Below are 24,187 nucleotides of genomic sequence, written 5' to 3' on the forward strand. Positions count from 1 at the left end.
TGTTCCTCAGTGGGGGAAACCTCTTTGAAGTTTAGCTGAATCAGGTTACCTTACAGTAAATTGTGACATTGTTCTTTGTGAAAATTAAAGTTACAAATTTAAAAACAAGCAAACATATCTCCAATTCCAGTCTTTTTCAACATAGAAATTAAATAGTGGCAACCTATATTGCATTTGATAGCAAGTCTCTTATTTCCCCACACTTTGATTTTAATGTACCAGTTTAAAAGGCAGGTTAAGTAATCGCCAGCTTCTGACACAGGCGAGCGGCGCTACTGCACCAATTTTTAACATATTTTTCCAAGCAAGCATCTTTAAAGGTGGGTTTTCTTCTGATAAATGTACTTCTGCTGACATTGTACTTAGGGTACTTTAACACCCAACAAGGAGGTTGCATCTTTTGTGAGGTTTGGGAACCATGATTTTTGCAAATTTAACAGCCAAGAAAAAACGGATTTTCAAGCAGCTCTGTGTTTCTCTTGCAATGCAGCACTACTTTTTCAAGTAGTTTCATTTTCCTCTGTGGGCAGCCAAATGATAGGTTTTGGCAGTGGTCTCCTGTGTTACCACTGACATAGGTAAAAGTGGATTGGCAGCCTATTTTTCAGGTTTTCCTGCGCACTTCTGGGTGAATTTTAGCGTGCATAATGCTTCCCGGCGGCCATTCTGATGTTCCTGATGCACACAGCGCACAGTAAGTTTGCAGGGCATAGATTAGTGGGTTAAAACATCCCACAGTCTAACCTTTGTGGGTAGGGGTTCATTCATTCTAAATTCACAAAAAACTTCACAGAGAAAATGGTACATATGAGAAATGTGTTTTTTCTTGGTCCACTTCTCTTCACTTTCTTTACTTCAGCTCTTGGCACTGTGGTCCTCTCCTGCGGCTTCTCCTATCAACTCTTCACTCACAACAATCAGATGTTCTTCTCCTTTCAGTCCTTATCCGACAAACTTTTGTAAAAAATGTTGAACTGTCCCGCTGCCTGAATGGCATCTCACTCACTCATGCTCACCTCCACTAAAACTGAAGTTCTCCACTTCCCAGTCAAGCAGGCTATCTCTTCCTCTCCCCCTCTTCTTGTTTTCTCTCCTGACTACCTTCCTTACTCTGCTCGTAACCTTGGTGTCATCTGTGACCCATCACACAACGTCTCACTCTTCATCTCCAAATCTACCACTGCTTCCAGACTCAACCTCCTCAATATCAGACACAGCTGTCATCGTCTTCCTTTCAATACTGCTAAACAGCTAAACTCCTCCTTAGTCCTTTCTGGATGTGACTGCTGTGCCAGTATGCTCTATGGCCTTCCCAACTATGCTTTTTCACCTCTGGATGAGGTCTTCAACTTCACGGCCCGCACACTTTTCAACCCTTCATGCTTTACTTCTACCTCCTCTGCCTGTTGCCAGATTGGCTGGCTATCTATGAAACAAAGGGCTAAGTATAAACTTCTTCCCATCATCTTCAAAACTATCCATGTACTCACCCTACCCTATTTGCTGATCCCACTCCTTACGCTCCTCCTAGCTCATTAAGATCATCCTCAGCTCATTTCCTTACTACCACTCGAGCCCCCTGTGCTACCTGTCATTTCTGCTCTCTCGCTCCTCACTCCCCTCCTCTGGAATGCTCTCCCCCTCCTTACTACTCCAACTCTACCCCTATTTGAATCCAACCTCAAAGCTCTCCTTCATGCTGAAGAACCTGTTTCTTAGCACTCTATGCTTCCTCTCTCCCCTCCCTCCTTAGACAACCCTAGAGCACATTTTCATCAACGCTCCATCCTTAATTCAGCACTTCCTCCACCACCCTGTTCCTATGTCACTCTGTCCACACCTCATCTCTGGTTTATGCTTCCACCTTCCCCTGCCACATCTGGTCTTCAAGTCATAATCTCTCATCCCATTGTAAAGGACCCATGCCCTCTGCTCTGTTATCAATGGTAAATTTTGTAAGCTTTTCTTGTGGCAAAAATGTGTTGTTTCCCCTGTGATTTTTATTAATAAATAAAATTAAAAGTCACTTTTTCTTGAATAGAGGAGTGCAAGAAGGAATGTAAGACAGGTGTAAGTGAGGCTCAGGTGTTCACTTGATATAAGCAGTATCTAGTGTGCATTACAACAGCTAAGGCATCAAATATGGGAAATGTGGTTCATCGTCTCAAAGACAGGACAGAAAGGAATAAAATCATATGCCACAAGCCAGGTTCTGAAGGATGATGAAACAAAATGCTCTACGGTAGAAGAAAAGGCTCCAGCACTCCATCGGCTATTGATAAATGTAAGAGTTTCATATGGGGCTGCAGATTTACTGCTGAAGTGGCTGATAAACCTTTGAAGGAAGTAGTTCAAGCAGAAGCAGAAGATGGGTTACGGCCTTAGTCACAAGAACACACTTGTGAGGTGGTGTAGTTATCAGGATGCTGTTACCTGTGATCTTCATTTTAAATACAATATTTGGAACAAAACCATTAAAGAATTCACGAAGGAGAGCTGGCTCAAGAAACCCCATCTAACAAAAAACAGAAGTCATTTTGGATGGTAAAATAGGAATCAATTGTACTGAGTGGACCTATAATAAGGTTGTGCCACGGAAGTTCCAAGGCAAACAATTGTTAACATGTTTTATGAAGGTCATTTAGGGACTTTGAAGGCTAAAGAATTTGTGACACAAGACCGTTTGTGGAGTGGCCTAGATATACAGATTAAAAAGTGTGTACAAGTGTGTAAAGAGTGAGTGCATAGTGACAAGGTACACAAAACTAGGTACTGATGGTGGAACAATTGAGTGCACCTTTGGGGACAGTCACTACAGGTCAATTTCACGCGTTAGGTGAAAGACCAATCAATCTAACTGTATTGCTGCACATGTACAGAAGAAGTAGTCAGAGTAATATTTGAACCTGATGCTGAAACTTTAAATATATTTCTCAAAGAAATAACCAATAGAGGTAGGTTCCCAAGACAGTTACAAACAGGCAACGAGGTTCAGCTGACATCAGACAGAATGAAATATTCTTACCACCAAATGACAAAAAACCTATCAAGTATTCTTTATACAATCCAGAGACCAATTGTTTAGTGCATTTCGATGCATGACCAGGGCAGCAAAACAGTGTTTTCAAATGTTTTGATGTGTGCAAAGATTGGAGGAAAGAGTTGCAGGAAAGGATAGTGGCACATTGTGATGCTCCACATTGTACCACAGGAGTATCTCTTTTTATTGAATTAGGAGGGAAAACCCCAATAATAGAATGTGCACAGGTTGGCTCCAAAGGAGTGATGCTGTACATGTAGCCCGTGGCACCATGGGGCCCGGCTAGTTCGGCTACATGCTGGCCCTCTGAGGGAACACACACGAAAGAAACGACACAGACACCAGTGTAGTAATAAAGGTTTTATTAAATGTGTAGTGTGCGTGTGTGTTATCTGTGTTGGTGTAGTGGAAGAATCTATCCAGCCCACAATGGGGTAGGATGGAATGTTGAAATAAAGAACAATAGAAAAAGAACTCCCCTGCTGAAGAATGGGCTGGGCAGGGGAGAGAAAGGAATCCAGCAGGATTTAGAAATAAAAACAGTTGAAAAAGTACAGTTGAGAAAAGGAGAGAGGAATAAGAAAGAGAGAGATTTACCTGGGGGGTCGCTGCCTCGAGCGCCCCCCTGGGGCCTTAATCCTTTGAAAAGTGCTGGGCGGCGCATGGGGAGCCCTCGCAGAGACCATGAGCAGGGGAGCGGAGCTGCTATGTCGGGGCAAGACCGAACTGGCCCCAGAGACATTTATGGCCTGGCCGTGTGGCGGTGGCTGCCCGGGCCCACTAATAACAGCCCGGCCAGGACCGCGTGTGGGGTGGCCACGACCGGGCTGCCCTGCTATGCCCCCAAAGGCCCACTTCATGGCCAGTGAGGCGGGCCTGTCCTCAATGAAATCTTCCCGGGATGCATATGTCAGGAGCAGCCCGGGAGGGAATGCAGAGAAACGCAGCAGTACCGAAGTCCACTCCACCGTGATGGGTGGAGCAGTGTAGATTGTGGCAGTGGCGAAGTCCCGGGTCGCTCTGTTGAGCGGCCCGGGTGAAGGAAGCCCTGGCTGCCCAGCAGAGCGGTCCGGGTAAAGACGCGGCCAGTCCCCTGCGTAGCAACAATGCATTGCTGAGGAGGCGGGCATGGAGGAGGCCTCGGCGCAAGGTGACATCCAACGGGGATGCCGCCTGAGGTGAAAATGGTGCCCGGGATGCGTGGTAACTTCAGGTGGCATCAGCCAACGGGGCCCACCCCAAAATAATATGCAGATTGCGGGCCGCAGTAGTGATGTCGGGTGCCCGGGCCCACTAATAACAGCCCGGTCAGGACCACGTGTGGGGCGGCCACGACCGGGCTGCCCTGCTATGCCCCCAAAGGCCCGCTTCATGGCCAGTGAGGCGGGCCTGTCCTCAATGAAATCCTCCTGGGATGCATATATCAGGAGCAGCCCGGGACGGAATGCAGAGACACGCAGCAGTACCGAAGTCCACTCCATTTGGTGGGTGAAGCAGTGTAGATTGTGGCAGTGGCGAAGTCCCGAGTCGCTCTGTTGAGCGGCCCGGGTGAAGGAAGCCCTGGCTGCCCAGCAGAGCGGCCCGGGTAAAGACGCGGCCAGTCCCCTGCGTAGCAACAATGCATTGCTGAGGAGGCGGGCCTGGAGGAGGCCTCGGCGCAAGGTGACATCCAACTGGGATGCCGCCTGAGGTGAAAATGGTGCCCAGGCTGCGTGGTTACTTTGGGTGACCCCAGCCAACGGGGCCCACCCCAAAATAATATGCAGATTGCGGGCCGCAGTAGTGATGTCGGGTGAGCCCCCCAGCCTATTTTAAATAATATATATACCGCAGTCCATGGCGGTGATGGGTCCCAGTCAACAGGGCCCACCCTAAAATAATATTTATACCGCAGTGAGTGGTGGTGAAGGTGGGGGGGCTGCCCAGGACAGATTCAAGAACCCGCGCTGCTGGCGGTGAATGTGGTGGCCCCACGTGGTGAACAGGGCCACCTTTAAAACAGAAGAGAGGCCAGGCCTCAGACCAGATCTGTGGGGAATGGGCCCTCACCATCAACTGTCAACAGAACCAGCCTGTAACCAGCACTCTTCAGCCTTTCACCCAGTCAGTGCCAGCACCCCAGGACAGACCTCAAGGTACTGTGCAGGGGTGACTGACTGAAGCAGTTACCCCATTGTAATATAGTGTTTTATGTTGTATATATGTTGTGAGTCTATGTATATATGAGTACTTATGTGTATATGTGATTAATGTTATTTAGGGTAAATGTTAAGTAAGGGGAAGTAGAGATTTGGGGAATGTTATAGGGGGTAACTGTTAATCAGGGATGGATAGGATATTATGTAGATGGCCATTGATATTAAGTGGGGGCAGAGGAAAGGTAGACTGGCGTGGTTTAGAGGGATAGGTTGGCGGCCTGCCTGAGGCCGCTATGCAAGATGGGACCACCCACGGAGGCCATCCTCTGGCCTCACTCTCCATGTGGGTGGTACCTGAGTTTAGGAAGGGGATTGGTTGCAGCAAGCTCATCGTTAGGGTCCCTGAGACCCCTCCAAGGAAGGGGGAGCTGATGTAGCCAGTTTAAATGGAGCTCACGTCAGGGGAATCCTAGGGTCTAGGTTTCAAGGATAAGGGTGTGTTTAATAAAGAGGGGCCTGATTGGGTCTCTATAAAGCAAATTCACGCTGGTGTCTATGTCCTTAGTCATTTAAGAACTCAGGGTGTATCCCATCTCCTATTCTCAGCAATTATATTTTGGCAGGAGCAGTGCCCCTGCCTACCCAGCAGGGTGGGGGGTGGGGTGATATTCATGGGAACACTCTACTCCGGGGAAGGGAAGAGTACACCCTTGCACGGACCAGGGCTGGGAAACCAGGGTCTACATACAGCTAAGTGAAAAGGAGAGGTATTACAGAGTAAAAAAATGAAACATTCAGAATAATGTCAAATATGGCATTAAGCATAATATTAAAGATTGCAATGTACAAAAGCTATTGTCAAGATTAGATTACCAGGACTAGTGAACAAAGGTAAATCTAGATTCAATGAGCCACAAACAGTAAAAGAGTTCCTTTTGGAGGGGCGATAGTATGAACTGGAATCAAAATATAGTACTGATATTGAAGACAGGTTCAAAGGATGTATTGCAAAATAGCGATGCAATGTCAGCGAAAGAGAAAGATGTCTCGCCACAGTGAGGAAATATGAGAAACAAAAGAAAATCTAGGAAGCAAAAGCATTACAAAGATCATTAACAGTAGAATTATTAATTTTGCTAAATTGCAAAAAGGGAGCTATGTAGTATTCTTACACTAATGTATTGTATGATTGTAGGCTGGGAGAAGTTTTCCTGGGAGATCTGAACCTTCCATGGAAACAGAATGTTTGGTGTTTGTGAGTGTATGAATGGATAGAGTTCTGTGGTAGCAGTTGAGCCCACCTCCTGTCCTGTGTAGGGGCCTCCTGCACTATCTATCTCCATACAGAGTACATTTAAAATGCAGTACAGAAAGACTACTTGACCTTCCTATGGGTATCCTCCTCGACTCATTTTCCTTATGTTCTCATACCAGTATTCACATTGGGAAGACTACTTGAGAACACATCTCCTTTTAAAGACCCTGGATTTCTATGTCTTTCAGAGGACAGTAGTCTGCTGGACAGGGGGAGCCGAAGCTCTAGCTGCATGGTTGAACAGGAACGGCTGGCACGGACCGAGAGATTCTCACGCTCCGAAATCATGCTAAATGGGGTGCCCCTGAAGGGAGCCTCTGGTGGGGTGATCAGCAAATCCTGTGATGCCATCAGTATGGACATGAACAGTGGCAGTGAAGGGCGCAGGAATTTGTTGTACAGGTAGGAGATATTATTTTTTCAAAATCAGTACTTGTCTATTTCTGAAATTCTGCATGTGTTTATTTAGCATTATTGCATTTTAGGCATGACCCTAATGCTGTTGTGATAATATCATAACAGCTGTTTCTACTAAGAATAACATATGCACTTTTCTTAGGAGTTATACCTTTAAAATTGCAAATGAAACCTTTATTGAGGAACGTTCTTTACTGTTGGGTTTCTTTGCTAAGTAGAGTGTAGTTATGTATTTGATATGTATTTGATAGTTTTATCATGCACAACCTGGAACTGCTGAGGAGTGGATGGATGTTCTGGTGGATTGTTGCCTGAGGTCTCCTGGATGTTGCCCCCACGCACTTACCTGTAACTAGACTAACCTGGAAGGCTCAAACAAACATGTATCCTTGGTACATGGAACCTGTTACATGGAACCTGTGCCCTGAGTCTTTGTACATATCCTATTTATTACTAGCGAGCTATCCCTTACACCAAGGCATCATAATTGTCTTCTGAGGTATCCTTCCAATGATAGTTACTTAGCTCCCAAAACTCCCCACCCCTCAGGTTCTACGTGTATTTCAGACTTCTTAGCAGCCCTCTCATCTCTAGGCACTTTGACAGGCTTCGCAGTGCCATTTTGAGGCTTTGGGTGCTTTTTAGGGTTATCAGCTCTACTCTCAGGTTCTTCAGGGTTATCAAGAGGTTGCTCAAACATAAGCCTCTCCACGTGGCAACCTTATGCTGGAAGTCAGTGTCATGCCTGTGCCACTGGCGCACACATTGGCAACCATCATGGACTATTTGAAACTCATTTATCATCATTATACTCTTTGAACAACCCCTATTCACACTTTGGTCCTTAATTTCCATTTGCACGACTTTGGTACTTTCTTATTTAATCAGCTAACTACATGTACCATAATGCACCTTGCTACAGTTATCAATTCCTGGCTATTCCCATTCATCAGTATTGGAACCACAATCCCCAGAAGCCCTAGTGATCAGTGCTGCTTCCACCTTCTCAGGACCAGAGATGGAGGAGGCAGATTACCTTCAGGTGTGCTGCTCCAGGTGCTGCTAATTAGCCTGCCTCAGTACAGGGCAGGGCTATATTTATGCAGCTGCCTGCAGGAGCTCAGTCTCTTGCATCAAGAGTTCTCCCAGCCCTTTTTGCCTTGAGCCACGATTTGTATGCTGTTCCTGTTGCCATATTATCCTGCTTCTGATCCAGCGCTCCTGCAGCCCTGCTCCTCTGGGCTCCCTGCCTTGCAGCCAGCTACACTCCTCTGCCTGCAGCCCTGCTCCTCTGGGCTCCCTGCCTTGCAGCCTGCTACACTCCTCTGCCTGCAGCCCTGCTCCTCTGGGCTCCCTGCCTTGCAGGCTGCTACACTCCACTGCTTTCAGCCCTGGTTCTCTGGGCTACCTGCATTGCTGCCCTGCTCCTCTGGGCTCGCTCCTTGCTGCCCCGCTCCTCTGGGCTCTCTGTCTGCAGCCTACTACAGCTCTCTGTCCGGCTCCTCTGGACTCCCTGCCTTGCAGCCTACTACAGTCCTCTGCAGTCCATAACAGTTTGCCTGCACCCTGTGCCATCCGTTATTGCAGCCCTGCTTCCTTGTTTGCAGCCCGCTATTTCCTGGCTACTGCTCCCTTGCTCTCTTCCTTGTTTGCAAACCCCTGTTCTTGATCCCTGTCCTTCTCTTCCTTGAGTCTTCTGTCCTCCCCTTAGGTTATCCATTTCCGTTATACTGTTTCCTTCTTTTCCTTCTGCTAGCTTTCTCTTGTCTTTCCAGCCCTGAGTTACTGTTCTACTATTCCGTGTACAGTTTCCGATCACCATTACCTACAGTTAGATACTAGGTTCTGCCCTTCCTTTCTTCCGGATCTCTTCTAAACCTTGTTCTCTTTGACTTCCTTTTCCCTGGATATTTCTGTTCTTGTCTTCACTTGTGTTTTATGTAAATCCTTTGTACAGAGCTTGACTGTTGGTTTCCGGCAGGCAACCTATGCCCCTTTTTGTCACGTTTTCAGTGTCGTACTTCGTGTCATTGTTTGGTTCCTGCTGGACCCGTACAGGCTTCAGTCTTGTGAAGTACTGTTACCTTGTTCGTGTTCAGGTACAGACACCCACTGCTGTTGTTCCCAGCCATGAGCATACAGAGTGGGCCCCTGTTATAGCAATCTGTGCAGAAGGCTGGAGTTTCCAAAGGTCCGTGGACCACTCTTTTCCATTTCTGCATACACCCCAAGAGGGAATCCAGTTTGTTTGTACCTTTGTAATCCCTGCCCCTTTTTGTTTACAGCTACTGTTGCCTATTCTTCTTTCTTGTTGAGGTTCCTGCTGTGTGTGCTTATCTGTCACCTTACATCAGCAAAGCCACCCAAAACCTACCTGGGTGCCCTGTGCCACTCTTGACAGAGTGCCATTCCTGACAGAATGCAAGAGCCAATAAATTCTTGTTCCGTAGTCAGGAAAGGCACACACAGACCAAAGATGCTTTCCTTTCGGTTCAGGAAACCTCTGCAGAAATCTAAAGTTTTCCTAAGGACAGCAAACAAAAACCCTAGTTTAAAAGACAGACTTGGCTTAGTAAACAAAGGTTTGCAAGCACAGTACTACACTCACTGGCTCTCTGACCCTTCTATGTTAAACTACTATGACATTTGTAACTATGATCCGCAGTCCCTATCTGTAGAAGAACTACAGCAAGATAATGAATTCTTGCAGATTATGTTAGCCCAAACAGTGGAAAACACTCATTTGCTTTCTGGCATTTCTTCTGACACTGCATTTGACATTCAGCCTGTACACAAACCTTGTATTCCTTTATTCCAGGCTGCCCTGTCTCAGGACCAATGTCTTAACACTGCTACAAACAAAGATATTGCACTCATTGTGGCAGACTCTCAACCAGAGTACGCTGTTGCCAAAGTGATATGCTCAAGATCAGCCTGGCAAGCTACACAACCTCCCCAGACTGCTGATAACACTCATTTAACAGGACAAGGCATTCAGTATCCTGAGGTTCGTGCAGCTGGTCCTGGGTAAAAAAAGACCAATACTGAACATCGGTTGTCTTAATGCTCCCCCAGTAACTAATAACCACGATAACACCAAGGTCAGTCTTCACATTGCAACACCTGGCCTTTCTGCTACACCAGATTCTGAAGTTGTAGAATTGGCAAATGGAACATACCAGTTACAAGAACAGCTCTTGCGCCTTAAAAGACAAATCGAAGACCTCTATAATGAATTTGTCTATTTTCATTGTAAGAATCTAGCAAAGGGACACATTTTATCAGACCATCTGACACTATGCCAAACACCAGACATTCTGTCTTTAGAGATTAATATGATAAGGCCTGGAATGGTAACACAGAAAAAGATACAGACTTATACAGAGCGGTTGGAAGATCTGAACTTGGCATATGCATACCATCTAAAGCTTGACACAGCTCATTCACTTACTAGCCACAATAACTCAGGATGTTGTTCAGATAGTGAAGAATGAACTCCCCTGGTGGGCCGAATCACTCACACTGCCATTACACCACAAATCAAGTGTAATCACCTGACTGGAGATCCTGCCGAGTCAAAGGATTGTCCCGTTTTTACCCTTGATGGCGGTCCTTTACTCACACGTCCAGCCTCTACTGAAGTGACCAAGTGAGAGATGTACTCTTCTTCTATGGACTTTTGTGTACCAGACCATGAGTCAGATCCTGAACTAAACCCAGTACCTGTCTGGAATGCAGCTCTGCCAACAGTCAATACCCCAGACCCATCTATCAACTTGCGCACACAAGACTTTGAAGGCCAGCCATCAGAAAGCCTACTCTCAGCTGCTCCTCCTGATAGTACTCCTGATTCTGCTACTGATGCAGCATCTCAAATCACTCTTACTGCAGTAGAAGCACCCCCTTCCTCTCTGCCTGCAAGGACAGTACCTGTTGCAAAGCCAGTTAAAAGTTCTACTATTAAGGCTACAGCTCCGGTTGTTCCGGCTGGTGCCTCTGCAGCACCTAAACTACCAGACTCTAGTCCATCAGCCTCAGTTACGTCCCTACCCGCTGGTGCTCCTGTGGCGCCTATAATCCCAGCTGCTACAGCACCTGAACTTCCTACTGCTATTCCTGATCTCCCAGCTGCTGTGGCTTCTGAACTCCCTGCAACTCATGGTGTCCCTGCAACATTTGTGACTCCCGAAGTCCCTGCTCCAAATCCTGATGTTGCCATTGCTGCTTGAAGAACCTGCCACTGTGTTTCCTGAAGTTAAAGCTACTTCTGATGATCTTGATGCCCTGAATTCTGCTTCCTCCGCAGCTATGCTCGCTGCGGCTGAATCCTCTGCTTCTGCTACACAACCTGATCCCATAGCACCTTCTCTTCCTGATCTACATCGCTCAAACTATCCTGGAATGGTGATAGCTTCTATCATATCTAATGAGACAACCGAGTGGTTAGAGGATACCGTTCCTTTCAAGAACCAGTCCAGGTATCTGTATACCGCTGAAGATCCATTCGTGAACAAAGAGACACCCCTGTTTACACTTTGCAATGAAATTCCTGTCTTGCCTGAATTGTCTTCAAATATAAAGATCACGCCGACTACCAATACATCTGAAGATTTGGAAGACCTCCCTAGAGCAACCAATTCAGCTGTATCTCTGGTTCCACCTTTCAGCACTGTACCATTGCCAGCCCTAAGGAAGACCACTACTTTCAAAGCAATATATGCCATGGAGCCTGCAGCAGATCCTCACAGTTCCTCAGTTCATGAATGCAGTGTTGTGTTTTGTGCCCCTAAGACTTCATTACAACACCGGCGCTAAACCATGGCGCTATTAGCACCATGGTTGCTGCTGGTATTGTAACGAGTCCGCCATGCTGCAATGGGGAAGTACCACCCCATTCCAAGGTTGGCGGGGCGGTACTTCCCCATTTCACCATGGCCCTTCCCCATTCCCATTTTTGCCCCATAGGGCATAATGGGAATGGGGAAGGTGGTAATTACGGTACCGCAAATTGCGGTACCGTAATTAGCACCAGGGTCCCTTTGCGGGTCCATTCCTTAACGGCTGGTCAAGACCAGCCGTTTAGGTGGGAACCCGCAAAGGGCCCTCGTAATCAGGCGTAAGTGTACCGGTACTGGTAATCCCTTAGCGCCGGGGTTGTAATGAGGCCCTTTGTCTTTTCTGGATTCAATCCCAAAGGTTCTGAACAATGGTAAAGTTTCCTCCTTTAAAAACTCTCACCTTGCAGCCTTAAACAGTTTTTGGATCTTCATGATGTGCCTTTTTAGTATAAGACTCTCACGGTGTGACAGGCCTTGGACTTGCTCTTCTTGTTGGTCAGTCTTCTGGGGGCCTGGAGAGGGGCATGGAGAGGGGCATACTGTCATGCCTGTGCCACTGGCGCACACATTGGCAACCATCATGGACTATTTGGAACTCATTTATCATCATAATACTCTTTGAACAACCCCTATTCACACTTTGGTACTTAATTTCCATTTGCACAACTTTGGTACTTTCTTATTTAATTCACCTAACTACATGTACCATAATGCACCTTGCTACAGTTATCAATTCCTGGCTATTCCCATTCATCAGTATTGGAACCACAATCCCCAGAAACCCTAGCGATCAGTGCTGCTTCCACCTTCTCAGGACCAGAGAGGGAGGTGGCAGATTACCTTCAGGTGTACTGCTCCAGGTGCTGCCAATTAGCCTGCCTCAGTACAGGGCAGGGCTGTATTTAAGCAGCTGCCTGCAGGAGCTCAGTCTCTTGCATCAAGAGTTCTCCCAGCCCCTTTTTGCCTTGAGCCACGATTTGTATGCTGTTCCTATTGCCGTATTATCCTGCTTCTGATCCAGCGCTCCTCTGGGCTCCCTGCCTTGCAGCCTGCTACACTCCTCTGCCTGCAGCCCTGCTCCTCTGGGCTCCCTACCCTGCAGCCTGCTACACTCCTCTTCCTCCAGCCCTGCTCCTCTGGGCCCCCTGCCTTGCAGCCTGCTACACTCCACTGCCTTCAGTCCTGGTCCTCTGGGCTCCCTGCCTTGCTGCCCTGCTCCTCTGGGCTCGCTCCTTGCTGCCCTGCTCCTCTGGGCTCCCTGCCTTGTAGCCTACTACAGTCCTCTGCAGTCCACAACAGTTTGCCTACACACTGTGCCATCAGTTACTGCAGCCCTGCTTCCTTGTTTGCAGCCCCCTATTTCCTGGCTACTGCTCCCTTGCTCTCTTCCTTGTTTGCAACCCCCTGTTCTTGATCCCTGTCCTTCTCTTCTTTGAGTCTTCTGTCCTCCCCTTAGGTTATCCATTTCCGTTATACTGTTTCCTTCTTTTCCTTCTGCTAGCTTTCTCTTGTCTTTCCAGCCCTGAGTTACTGTTCTACTATTCCGTGTACAGTTTCCGGTCACCATTCCCTACAGTTAGATACTAGGTTCTGCCCTTCCTTTCTTCCGGCTCCAGTTCTGAACTTTGTTCTCTTTGACTTCCTTTTCCCTGGATATTTCTGTTCTTGTCTTCACTTGTGTCTTATGGAAATCCTTTGTACAGAGCTTGACTGTTGGTTTCCGGCAGGCAAACTCTGCCCCTTCCATTGTCGCGTTTTCAGTGTCGAGTGGACCCCTGTTATAGCAATCTGTGCAGAAGGCTGGAGTTTCCAAAGGTCCGTGGAACACTCTTTCCCATTTCTGCATACACCCCAAGAGGGAATCCAGCTTGTTTGTACCTTTGTAATCCCTGCCCCTTTTTGTTCACAGCTACTGTTGCCTATTCTTCTTTCTTGTTGAGCTTCCTGCTGTGTGTGTGCGTATCTGTCACCTTACATAAGCACAGCCACCCAAAACCTACCTGGGTGCCCTGTGCCACTCTTGACAGAGTGCCATTCCTGACAGTCAGATTCTGCTCTACATGACAGTTCTTACCATCAGTAGCCCTAGATGTGTTATACCCCTCCTCTTGAGTCCTGATTGGTAGGTAGCGTCCCTCCACTTTGTTTCACATTCCTTCGTCCCTCTATGTTATACCTTGTTAAGAGGGAAGACTAAAAAATGTTCACTCTTCTCTCTTGTGGAGAAGAATTAAGGTTAATTTTTTTATCCTTCCCCAATTCCTATTAAAATCAATAGGGGTAAACCTGGTGTATGAGACTTCCTGTGAACAATCAATCAAAGACTAGACTAGAAATTATTTGAAAAATAACACCCTAGAGAATTTCTTTCCCTATCCTGTGATAAATGTTATTGATTGCAAATTAACTAAAGAAAATATTTTGGAGAGAGAAGCTAAATCTCTTAATATACCAACATACTTGAAAGGGATTTCTCAAAGAACCATAAATCCTGAAATTAAAGAAACTGATGTCTCATATTTTGAGGAATCATTTCCTTCTTGCGAATATTCTGAGTCTGTTTGAAATTGCCATTCTTTAGATATTAGATGTTGTATCTGTGGTAGTTTAAGACTTCTTATACACCATTGTCCGTCTCATCACCCAAACATTTCTAATTTGCCGGAAGAGAAACACAAATTAGATGTTGGATTCTCCTGTGAAAGCACTATGGGGCCTTATTGCAACTATGATGGAGCTGGAAAAAATTGGCAGTAACAGAATTACTGCCAATATTCCCGCTACACCATACTACACGTATGGCCCTGGAGTGGAGGATTTACATCCATCATCATGCTGTAGGTAAATCCTCCAATTTTCTGCTGAGAAATCAGCAAAATCAGTGGAATCGCCACCTGTGGATTACCACAGCGTTAATTCCACTAAAAAAGCACCATAGAGTCCTATAGACTCTCAGAAAATGGGGATTTACACCACCACCGTCACTTGTAATCTGGTGGTAATTCCGCCAGACCAAGTGGCGGTAATGGTAATTCAGTTGGGGGGTACTCTGGTGGCTTTAGTGTAGTGTCTCTAGAGAAGTCCAGTACTATACTGTGTACTGGAGATAGAAATGCTTACAGAATCGCTGTTATATTACATGGAAAAACCATTTGGGCCCAATTAGAAACAGGAATTAACGGATGTGCCATAAAAAACAGATTTACTTCCCCAAGGGGTGTCGACCAACAGGATAAAATATCGTAGGGTCTATTCATGTCCATACAAAGGGACACCCACAAACCCAAATCTCTGTTACAATGTTGGGAAAAGAAGTACATTTGTTAGTGGCTGTAATACTAAATCTAGCAACACAACTGGTCTTGGGGGAGCAAAGTTCCACAGTTTGACCAGGGGCTTTCCCAGGTGGCACAAATAGGACTTAAAATAACCAAAAGCCCTGTCCTTACAAATATACTCAACGAGACCCAAGCTGATTATCAGTGAAATTCTAGTAAAACATCCCTTCCATATTCTCCAATTTGTTCATGGTAAAAGGAAGGATTCCCATCAACCACCATGTTTGTACTTGGGAAACCCAAACTAAAAAACCTCTTCCTTATATGGGGAGGCTATTGGTTCTCATCAAACCAATGACACTAGAGCGGGAGGCCAGATCTTTAGGGGAAGGATATGTGGCGTCATCACTGATCCTCAGCCTAAGTTCTCCTCCCATGTGGCCAGAGGACGGCAGCCCCTACCTGATCCTGACCCTGGTGGTGGTATTATGAGGGAGCATCACTTGGGAGGAGATGGCTGTCTGGGAGATGTGGTGACCCCATCAGGAGAGATGTAGTATTCCATGTGACGAGGGCCCTGGGATTCCTAAATTCCTGATGGCATGTTGTCATCATTCAAATTCTTCCAGTTAGAAAACCCTAAAACCCTTTCCAGCCAAACAGCCTAGACAGGATACCATTCACAGTTCATATGTACATAATACATGTATAACACCTCCAGTTTCTGATGGTTTTGATTTAAACAAAGATCCAAAGCAATACAACTTAATTCTATGGACTCCGACTCCCATAAAACCTCAAGTACTGAGACAAGGAAGATGGAAATCAGCTGTGTGTGACATTTAAAAATGGTGTGAACCAAAGGCAGACATCCGAGAACAGACTGTGCTGAAGGAGGCAGGCCCTTCCTAACGGATAGGCAAGAGACCGGGAGAAGAACAACGAGTACCACATGAGGACCGCTGGGAAGCCAGCATTAGCAGAGAGGCTCTTGGGAATGCGGGCGCATTGAAGAGCAGCAGTTCAACCGGCAGGTGAAGGAGAAGCAGACGGGACAACTGGAAAAGGGTCTACAGAGGGGGAAATGCTTTCCCGAAGCAAGGACTTCGCTGCAGCCATACGCAATGGGTCGGAAACGCCAGCAAACACTGGTGAGTCTGTCCAGAAGAATTGGGAGCCCCGGGGCATACCAACAGGTGTACAAACAATTAGAAACTTGTTTTGAATATCAACCGAGTAATTTAGAAAGACAGAATGTACACAAGTCTCCATATATGAAATGTCAAAGTTGTCATAAGCAATTTAACACTAATGAAGAGGTTGAGGGGCAAGAGCTATACAAGTCTCCATTATGAGATGTCAATATGGGGAAGATTGGAACAAGTATTGCCACAAGTCAATTAATACTAAGAAAAAAGTTAACAAACAAAACTTGAACAAATCTCCATATATGAAATGCCAATATGGGGGAAGTTGGAACAAGTAAGACCTGAAGCCAATAAACTATGAACAGTGAAGGAGTACACATGTGTTATACTTAAAGAGAAAGATAACTGAAAGATAGAGAGAAGGTTAAAGGAATACCTGGTGAAAGAAGTACACCAGGCAGTGAGCCTTTGGGGGAAAGATACCTGACAATAGAGTTTACCAGGGGATCGACAAAGCCCAGAGGGGATTCCTGCCAGGGAAGTACATCAGGTAATCCATCTAGAGTATGTGAAAGGTAAAGACATTATGAAAAGGTTCCTGGTAGGAGAGTATACTAGGAGATCATTTTTAAGAAAGTGTTGTATAAATTAGATATTTCTACTACTCTTAAGGAACCAGTGTTTGAACAGAACATTTTCAATATTCTACCTGCGATAGTTCAGGGGAAGGTAATCATCCCCTGGATGCAAGGATTGTTTTGTTGGATTTACATACTTCGTTTTTGCACATGTGTTGCTGAGTCTATGGCAGAGACATTTACCTGGCACCTTTTCTTGTTCATTTTTAGTGTGAGGGTCAGATACGTTTTGGACACCTGGACAGTTTGCCTAATTTTAATGACAAGACACAGACTGATCTCTAGTTGTGATTTCCTAGGCAGGGCAAATTCTCTTTAGGATAGTGACAGAAAGGCCTTTCTCCAAATCCTTATATCTTAATACAATGTCATTATAACTTTGTGTCTGCCTCTCATTTCTGACCCTCAAATAGAAGAGTATACCAGGCGAATGCAAATTGTAAGTGTTATCTTACCTTAAAACCCTGGGAGGAAAGCGTACCAGGCAGTGTTAAGTTAAACATTGTATATTATCCAAGCATCCAAGGAGGTCCTGAGAAGGATATATATCCGGACTGGCAAAAGACTGTGCAAGCATATTGAGAGGAAGATAAAACCTGTCAGGAGAGTATGTCAGGAATCCTGACAAGACAAAGAACAGCGGACAAAGCATCGTTTATACCAGTTGTGTTGTTGGGCAAACACAAAGCTATGGAACTGATATCCTTGAAAATAAAGTAGAGTGGAGAGAAATCCAGGGGAAGGGAATCACCCTCTTAAATAAAGAACTCTGACTTTGTGTAACTTTTTGTTTTGAAGTTACGCATTTTCTTTTGAATACTCATATCCATGTCAAGGTCAAAGGCATTACCCCTTTTCACCTTATAGTTAATTTATTAGAATGTGAGGGTCAGAATAGAACTTTGGACATAGGACAGTTTTGCTTTGTACATTATGACATCGACAGACCCTTAGTTTTGGTTTTAGGTAGGGAAACACCTCCAGAGCAGGGGCTTAGGGGCATTTCCCCACCCCCTTTTAGTTTAATAAAAAGTCTTTGACCAAAACCATGACCCACTTTTGTTCGAGTTTCATTCCTGACTCCTCACACTGGCCATTTACCATTGGATCTGAGAAATAATGATATAATAATAATAATAATAATAATAGTAATAATACTGAAATCACATTTTTAAATAGCTTGTCATGCCGGGTTTAGTCTGCTTTTCATTTCAATGATAGTCTGCATTATTATTATTACTAGATTTATTGGTAAATTGGTACTCCAGATATCGATGGTCAGAAGTATTAATGCCATTGTAGGCCATGGCGAGTGTAAAACCTGGGACTGCTGGTTGCACACAGTTTTCTGAAGCAAGCTCTTGCAATGAAGGCTATAATTCTAGCACAAAGAAAGGGCTTCAGCCTTCGAAATTTATCGTGCATCTGACCATGTGCAATCATACATTCTGATCGAGATAAAACAGGTATCATCTGTGCTGGACTGCCTCTGTAGTGACAAGTATATGTTTAATTCTGGGAGAGAAAGGGGACAGGGAGCGTTTCTACGCTTGTCCTGCCTGCCACAAACTATCCCTAGTCAGCGCTTATCTAAAAGTGGATAGAATAAGAAGAACAATAATGTTATTTGCTCAATGATGTTCTGCTGGTATATACAGGCAGGAAGCTACTAGTTACTTGTAGTCAGTACTATCTCATTAATTTCTTCTCTTTATTTAAACCTCAGGCATCCCATTCAACATGAAAAATCGATGTGGGGAGTACCGGGATGCTATCTGTGGGAAATTCTCTTTATTGGCCAATAGCTTGGGGGCCCACCTTTTGATTTAAAAACACAAAGTATTTCTAAAAGTGTTAATGAAAACCCATCTAATCTCTGTCGAGGGAAAACAAATTAATGAGTCCCTTGGAGGATCCGAGTAGTGCTGCAGTTGGTAAAAAGCAACTATATATTTACAGCTACCTACAGTTAGTAGACTGGTTTCAGTTGTATGTCATTTCTTACGCCCACCTTCTAGAGGATGGTCTTCTCGGTGACAACGTGGTATACTCATGGTTGTCTTGTATATGAGGCATGTGGTTTGGATTGCTACACCACATATCCGTGGTCACAGACATTTGATGGCTCTTAGCCCATGGCTTTTGTTGTTTTTTCTGCAGGGACGAATTCAACGGGATCTGCTTAAGTCGTACTTTCACCACGTCCATGCGCGACAAATCGTTTTCCGAGCCTGAAAATTACTCTGCCTGTGGCGTGCCCTCAGATGTGCAACCCACACATTGCTTCTTAGCCGCTGTAATTAAATGATCCCTCTGAATGTGTTAATTGAAATGTCATTTGCTGGAGTAGCGTTGAAAGACTTTGAAATGAAGAGTGAGAATAAACCATGGAATAAGTTTGAACGGATAGATGTCTCTCTCTCACACTCTTTCTCTCTCTGTCACTCTTTATTTCTCTCGCTCTCTCTCTCTCTCTCTCTCTCTCTCTCTTTGAGTTAGGGAGATCTTTTACTTCAGGCTTGACAGCACATTCATCTACATATGTTCTGCTCTGTTTAAGCACGTCAGCCGAGGAGTCTCAATGTGAAAGTCCTTCCAACCTCTGCGAAAAACATCGGAGTTCAGACTATCTCTCAATCCACTGCACACCAAATGTGGCTCACGGTGAGTTCATGGTCGCAAGTGACTATGCTATGCAACAGTACACAGATTTTAATTTAACAAGTTACCAGCACCTTCCATTCAGCGCTTGTGACATGGAACATAGACTTTGAGACATTTAATATAGTATGTAACTTTCATCACTGAAAATTCAGCATGTATGATTCAGGGCATGGAATTCATTTTGTACAATTTAGGGCATACATTGAGGATGTAGAATTCAACACTCAGAATTCAGCACACACAAATCAGGCAATGGATTTGAGGACATGGATTCAGCATATTCATCACATATAACTCCGAACACAGGACACATCACATGCAATCCAGCACGCACAATTTTAATGGCTAGAGCTCAGAACATCACACAGAATTCAGCACACAGGGTTCAGCAGTGAGAAGTCAGTACATTGAATTCAGCACTTTGAAACAGAAAATTGAATGCATCAATTATAAGTCAGCATCTAGAGCTTAACTGATATAGCACATACAAATCAACACCTAGATCTCAGTACAACAAATGTGAATAGTGATGTGACCATTTATTGACAAAGAATTGGCTTTGCAATGTAAAATCATCGGCTCATTTAGATGGGATTTGCAGTTTATTAGAATGAACATGATATCAGTGGTACGCTGATGATATGTTGACTGGGTTGCTAACAAAGTCTGTCTAAGGAGAGCAACTCTGACATATCATGATGGTGTTCGTGGAGTTAAAGAGCTTATGACTTGGGCTAAGAACATCACTAGCTGTTATTTTGTAGTGGCAACCTTTTTGTCCATGTCTTGGTAGCTTATAATAAAAAATGTGTGAGTATGGAACTTTGCAAGGCCATGATCCATGAAAGCTTTGTTATGTATTGTACACCGTCCTCCCGGTCCACCTTTAAGATTTTGATCCTGCATTGGACTCTATTTTATGATGATGTGTGATTTCCTTTATGTCTGCTTTTTTTTATTAACTTGCAGAATTAGATAAAGATAGATATAAATAAGATGTATTGAATGATTGATTGAGGCTTACTGAATGCCATATCTACTGATGAATTTACAATTTTAGGCTCACCGAGCAGCACCAGAGAGAAGCAAAGTGTGGGGCCAGAGCGAGAGATAATTTGTGTTACTCTGAAGAGAGATCCCAAGCATGGCTTTGGTAGGTAACAAGCATGAAGTGTTCACTAATCTTCACTGAAATGAACGTCTGTCAACAAGCTCTCAACATTGTATGTTTGCAGCTGTGCCCTTTGACAAGAGCTGCAGTTCAATTCGCTCAAAGTGTCTACAGTTGCCAACACACACACTCCAATGCACCAAGCACATTCTTCTTGCCCACTGTATAACTTGTGAACTGAAACATATCCCCTTCATGGTCCCTGCAGTTCTATTGAACTTACCAGAAGGTCCCCTGCAACTCTTGAGTGGCATGTGGCGACTCCACTTCTACCTTCAATCCCTGTGAAATAGAGACAGTCATGATGGAGTGATGTGTATGACTAATTTTAGTACACCACTCAAGGCAATGGAATGGGGCTCTATGAGAGTGGTTGGTTGACGTTTAGGGGAACACTAAATGTGGTACCAGATCCATATCCAGATATACATGCAAATCTACATTGAGGTCTGGCAGAAGGTCCTGCGGAACATTGTAAAACATAGTTCAGAGATTCTTTCTGTAACATCATTTCACAGGTTTTGTGATCATTGGAGGAGAGCATTTAGGAAAATTGGACCTTGGGATCTTCATTGCCTCTGTCATACCTGGAGGGCCTGCTGACAAAGATGGTCACATCAAACCTGGTGAGTGACACCTCTACAGGTATTGGGATCTGTACCGCAACAGACAAAATAACAGATGTAATCTCCAAGATATAAACTCAGGGCTTAAACTTTAGGGCAAATAATAAGGTATGTTGAACTCATATTTATAGATCAAGGTCTGCCTATAATGTAGATGCCAATATCAGACCCATAGTTCAGGTCTGTATATGAGGACATTAAGCCGTTGCCCACCAGTTCAGATTAGTTGCTCAGTAACTGAAGTTGACGACTGGCAGCCTACAATCTGAAGATTTCTGCCAGAGAGTTATCAAGGAAGACATGTTGAATGTCAGCATAAAACTGTTTGCTTTAATTATTAGTCTGTTTATTTAGTGTGGGGATGGAGAATTCTCTTTTTATAGTCCAAAGCTCTGAGATTGGATGTTTTCCTCATAAGCTTCATTCTTCAGATTTTAATTTCTTTTTTCTTTCATGATGACATACTCATGGGACTGGACCTTGGCATCAAAATCTGGTTTTACATCTTGTGTAATGTCCAGTCCAATCCTAAATCTTACAATCCAAGCTTGAACTCATGATCACTTTGAGAGCCATTTCCTGCTGCACTCTCTGATGACTGAAACTGCTTAATTAAATCAGGATTGGAGAATTGGTAATGCACAAATAAGGCTCTGATATTTAGGACTGGGCTTGCGTAATGTGTAGTCAGGGTTGTAGCCTTAGCTCCGAAGCTCAGGGCTGAAGCTCAGCATTACAGTTTAGGATTAACATTTCAGTAACGTTCCCTCCAAGATCACAACCCAGGGCTGAAACAGAAGTAAACGTGGAACCAAATCTCAGGACTAATGCTCGGGTAATAAGGAGCCCGAGACCAAAGGCCAGGAGTAAAACACCAGGGCCCTCTTTATAAGCTTGCCGGTTTGGAAACAACGGTGCCAGTAAGCTTACCAGCACCGTTGTTTCTGAAACAGCAAAGTACAAGTCTGAAGGGTAAGTCTCTCCCACCCGGCAGGTCTGACTTGCCGGGCGGACCGGCACCCGCCAACAGACTTTCATGGAAGCACCGGCACTGTTATTAACAGTGCCGGTGCTTCCGTGGTCCCCACTCCCATAGAATCCTATGCAACTATATGGGAATGGGGAACAACATAGTTACAGTTGCCTGACTTTCCGGCATCCGGGGTTGTAATACCTCGGTGTTACCGGCAAGCCAGGCACTGGTAACTGTTTACAGGTCCGGCGGCTACCTGCCGGTTTTACCGGAATGGTTACCCGCCAGACCCCTAATGAGGGCCCAGGACTTCATCTTGGCTAATATGCACTGCAAAAGCATCTCTTTAATGGTGGTGCGCTTTCTTTAGTTCGCTGGGAGTGTTAATTTAGTAAGCAATTGCTTTTTGGAGCAAGAGCAAAGAGTTGCTTGGAGTAAGCCTTGCTTTTAGACCAGCGTTCCTCCCACTGAGCAGGATATGTAGGAGGGGCTGGATGGTAAGTGGAGTGATGTGCCCCCTTTAACTGACAGACACTTTTTGTATTTCTTTTCAGGAGGACGGCTGATCTCACTAAACAGAATAAGCCTGGAGGGTGTTACTTTTAACACAGCTGTAAATATTGTCCAGAACTCTCCGGAAGAACTAGAGTTAATCGTTTCACAACCTAAAGGTGTGTAAACGTTTGACATTTGAACGATGCCTACAAATCACTTTCATCTAACCCATATCCTCCCCACCATGAAACCATTTCCCTTTTTATTGTCCCAAACCAGGAGTAAAGCCCATGCTAGTTACTGCTGTTCAATTTTTCCAGCACCCACTGTCATCTGGCCCATTCCTTGTCTCAATGCCTCTCAATAACCATCCCGCCCAAAAATCCTTCCCCAGTCTTGATGCCTCCTAGTTGTCCCCCAATTTGGTCCTTCTCTTCCCTTCAGTTTCAATCCTGCCTTCTACCCTCCAATTCAAGCCCGAAACACACATGCCCTATTACAAGTGAAATTATCTGCCCAAACAATTACCAGCAACCATTGCATGCTTCTTTTGAAAGATAATGAAGTTCCCACTTTTTTTTACAGGAACATATGAGGGAGTGATGACCAAAAGCAACAGCCTAAGCTCAGGGATATCGGCCACAGGTAGTGAAAGGAGCAGTCATGCCTCCTACTCTATGGAACCAGGGATCAGTCACGAGCTGCACACAAAAGAACAAGCAAGCAGGCGTGGTCTCCAAACAAGTCAAAATGCTAACATAAAGGAACAGTGGACTAGTCGTGATTCTCAAACGAGCCATGACTCTCACCCTGAAGAATGGGGTAGTAGCCCTATCTTAAGCTCTCAAGGTCCGGATTTGAATACCTCCATCCTGGAAGATGTCCTTTCAAGGGCGTTGGAGTCAGGAAGACGGTCTCTGGGCCCTGCTCTTTCACCTAGTGGCATCAGCAACAAGGTAAATGTCTATGTTTCTTGATATATATTGTAGTTTTTAAACCCTGATATAACCAAGCCTTAAACAGTGTCTTCTCTACTACTTGGATACAAAACTTTGAATTAAAGCTATCCATAAAGAAAGTGAGCACTGCAAGAGCTAATCTTTTCAGCTCTTTATTCTCTAAAATGGATTTCAGTACATTTGACATATGTCAAAATCCTCTTTGTGTGATAAAATATGTTCATCCTTTGTAGATGTTTCAGAAGTGAGTTCTTAGTGTCTTGGTTTCATGGCTCCTTTAATTGCATTTCCTTCTAATTGTTGGGTTGATGGATTTTGATTGTACGGCATACCCTTGGAGAGTTAAATCTGTTCTGAGTTAGTTGCTATAACATCACCATGAACAAACTTCATCCATTGACTGTTTCTTTGTTTCCTGATTTATCGATATTCTGCGCTCCCTAAAAGGTTCAGGTAGACCGCCTGAACAACGCCATGTGGTACATTT

At 44.8% G+C, this 24,187-nt stretch overlaps 1 protein-coding gene across 3 annotated transcripts in view; it reads left to right on the plus strand.

Moving 5' to 3' along the window:
* The window catches only part of FRMPD2 (FERM and PDZ domain containing 2), an 878,187-nt gene that overhangs the window by 513,818 nt on the left and 340,182 nt on the right, over positions 1-24,187 (plus strand). For all 3 annotated transcript variants that reach the window (XM_069611181.1, XM_069611182.1, XM_069611183.1), the window contains 6 exons: positions 6,682-6,895; positions 19,373-19,476; positions 20,537-20,629; positions 21,166-21,273; positions 22,801-22,917; positions 23,327-23,697. In XM_069611181.1, the coding sequence (XP_069467282.1) occupies positions 6,682-6,895; positions 19,373-19,476; positions 20,537-20,629; positions 21,166-21,273; positions 22,801-22,917; positions 23,327-23,697 (1,007 nt within the window). The remainder of the gene's footprint in view (positions 1-6,681; positions 6,896-19,372; positions 19,477-20,536; positions 20,630-21,165; positions 21,274-22,800; positions 22,918-23,326; positions 23,698-24,187) is intronic.

The sequence above is a fragment of the Ambystoma mexicanum genome, chromosome 8, assembly GCF_040938575.1.
Source record: "Ambystoma mexicanum isolate Mex_15411 chromosome 8, UKY_AmexF1_1, whole genome shotgun sequence".
Classification (NCBI taxonomy): domain Eukaryota; kingdom Metazoa; phylum Chordata; class Amphibia; order Caudata; family Ambystomatidae; genus Ambystoma; species Ambystoma mexicanum.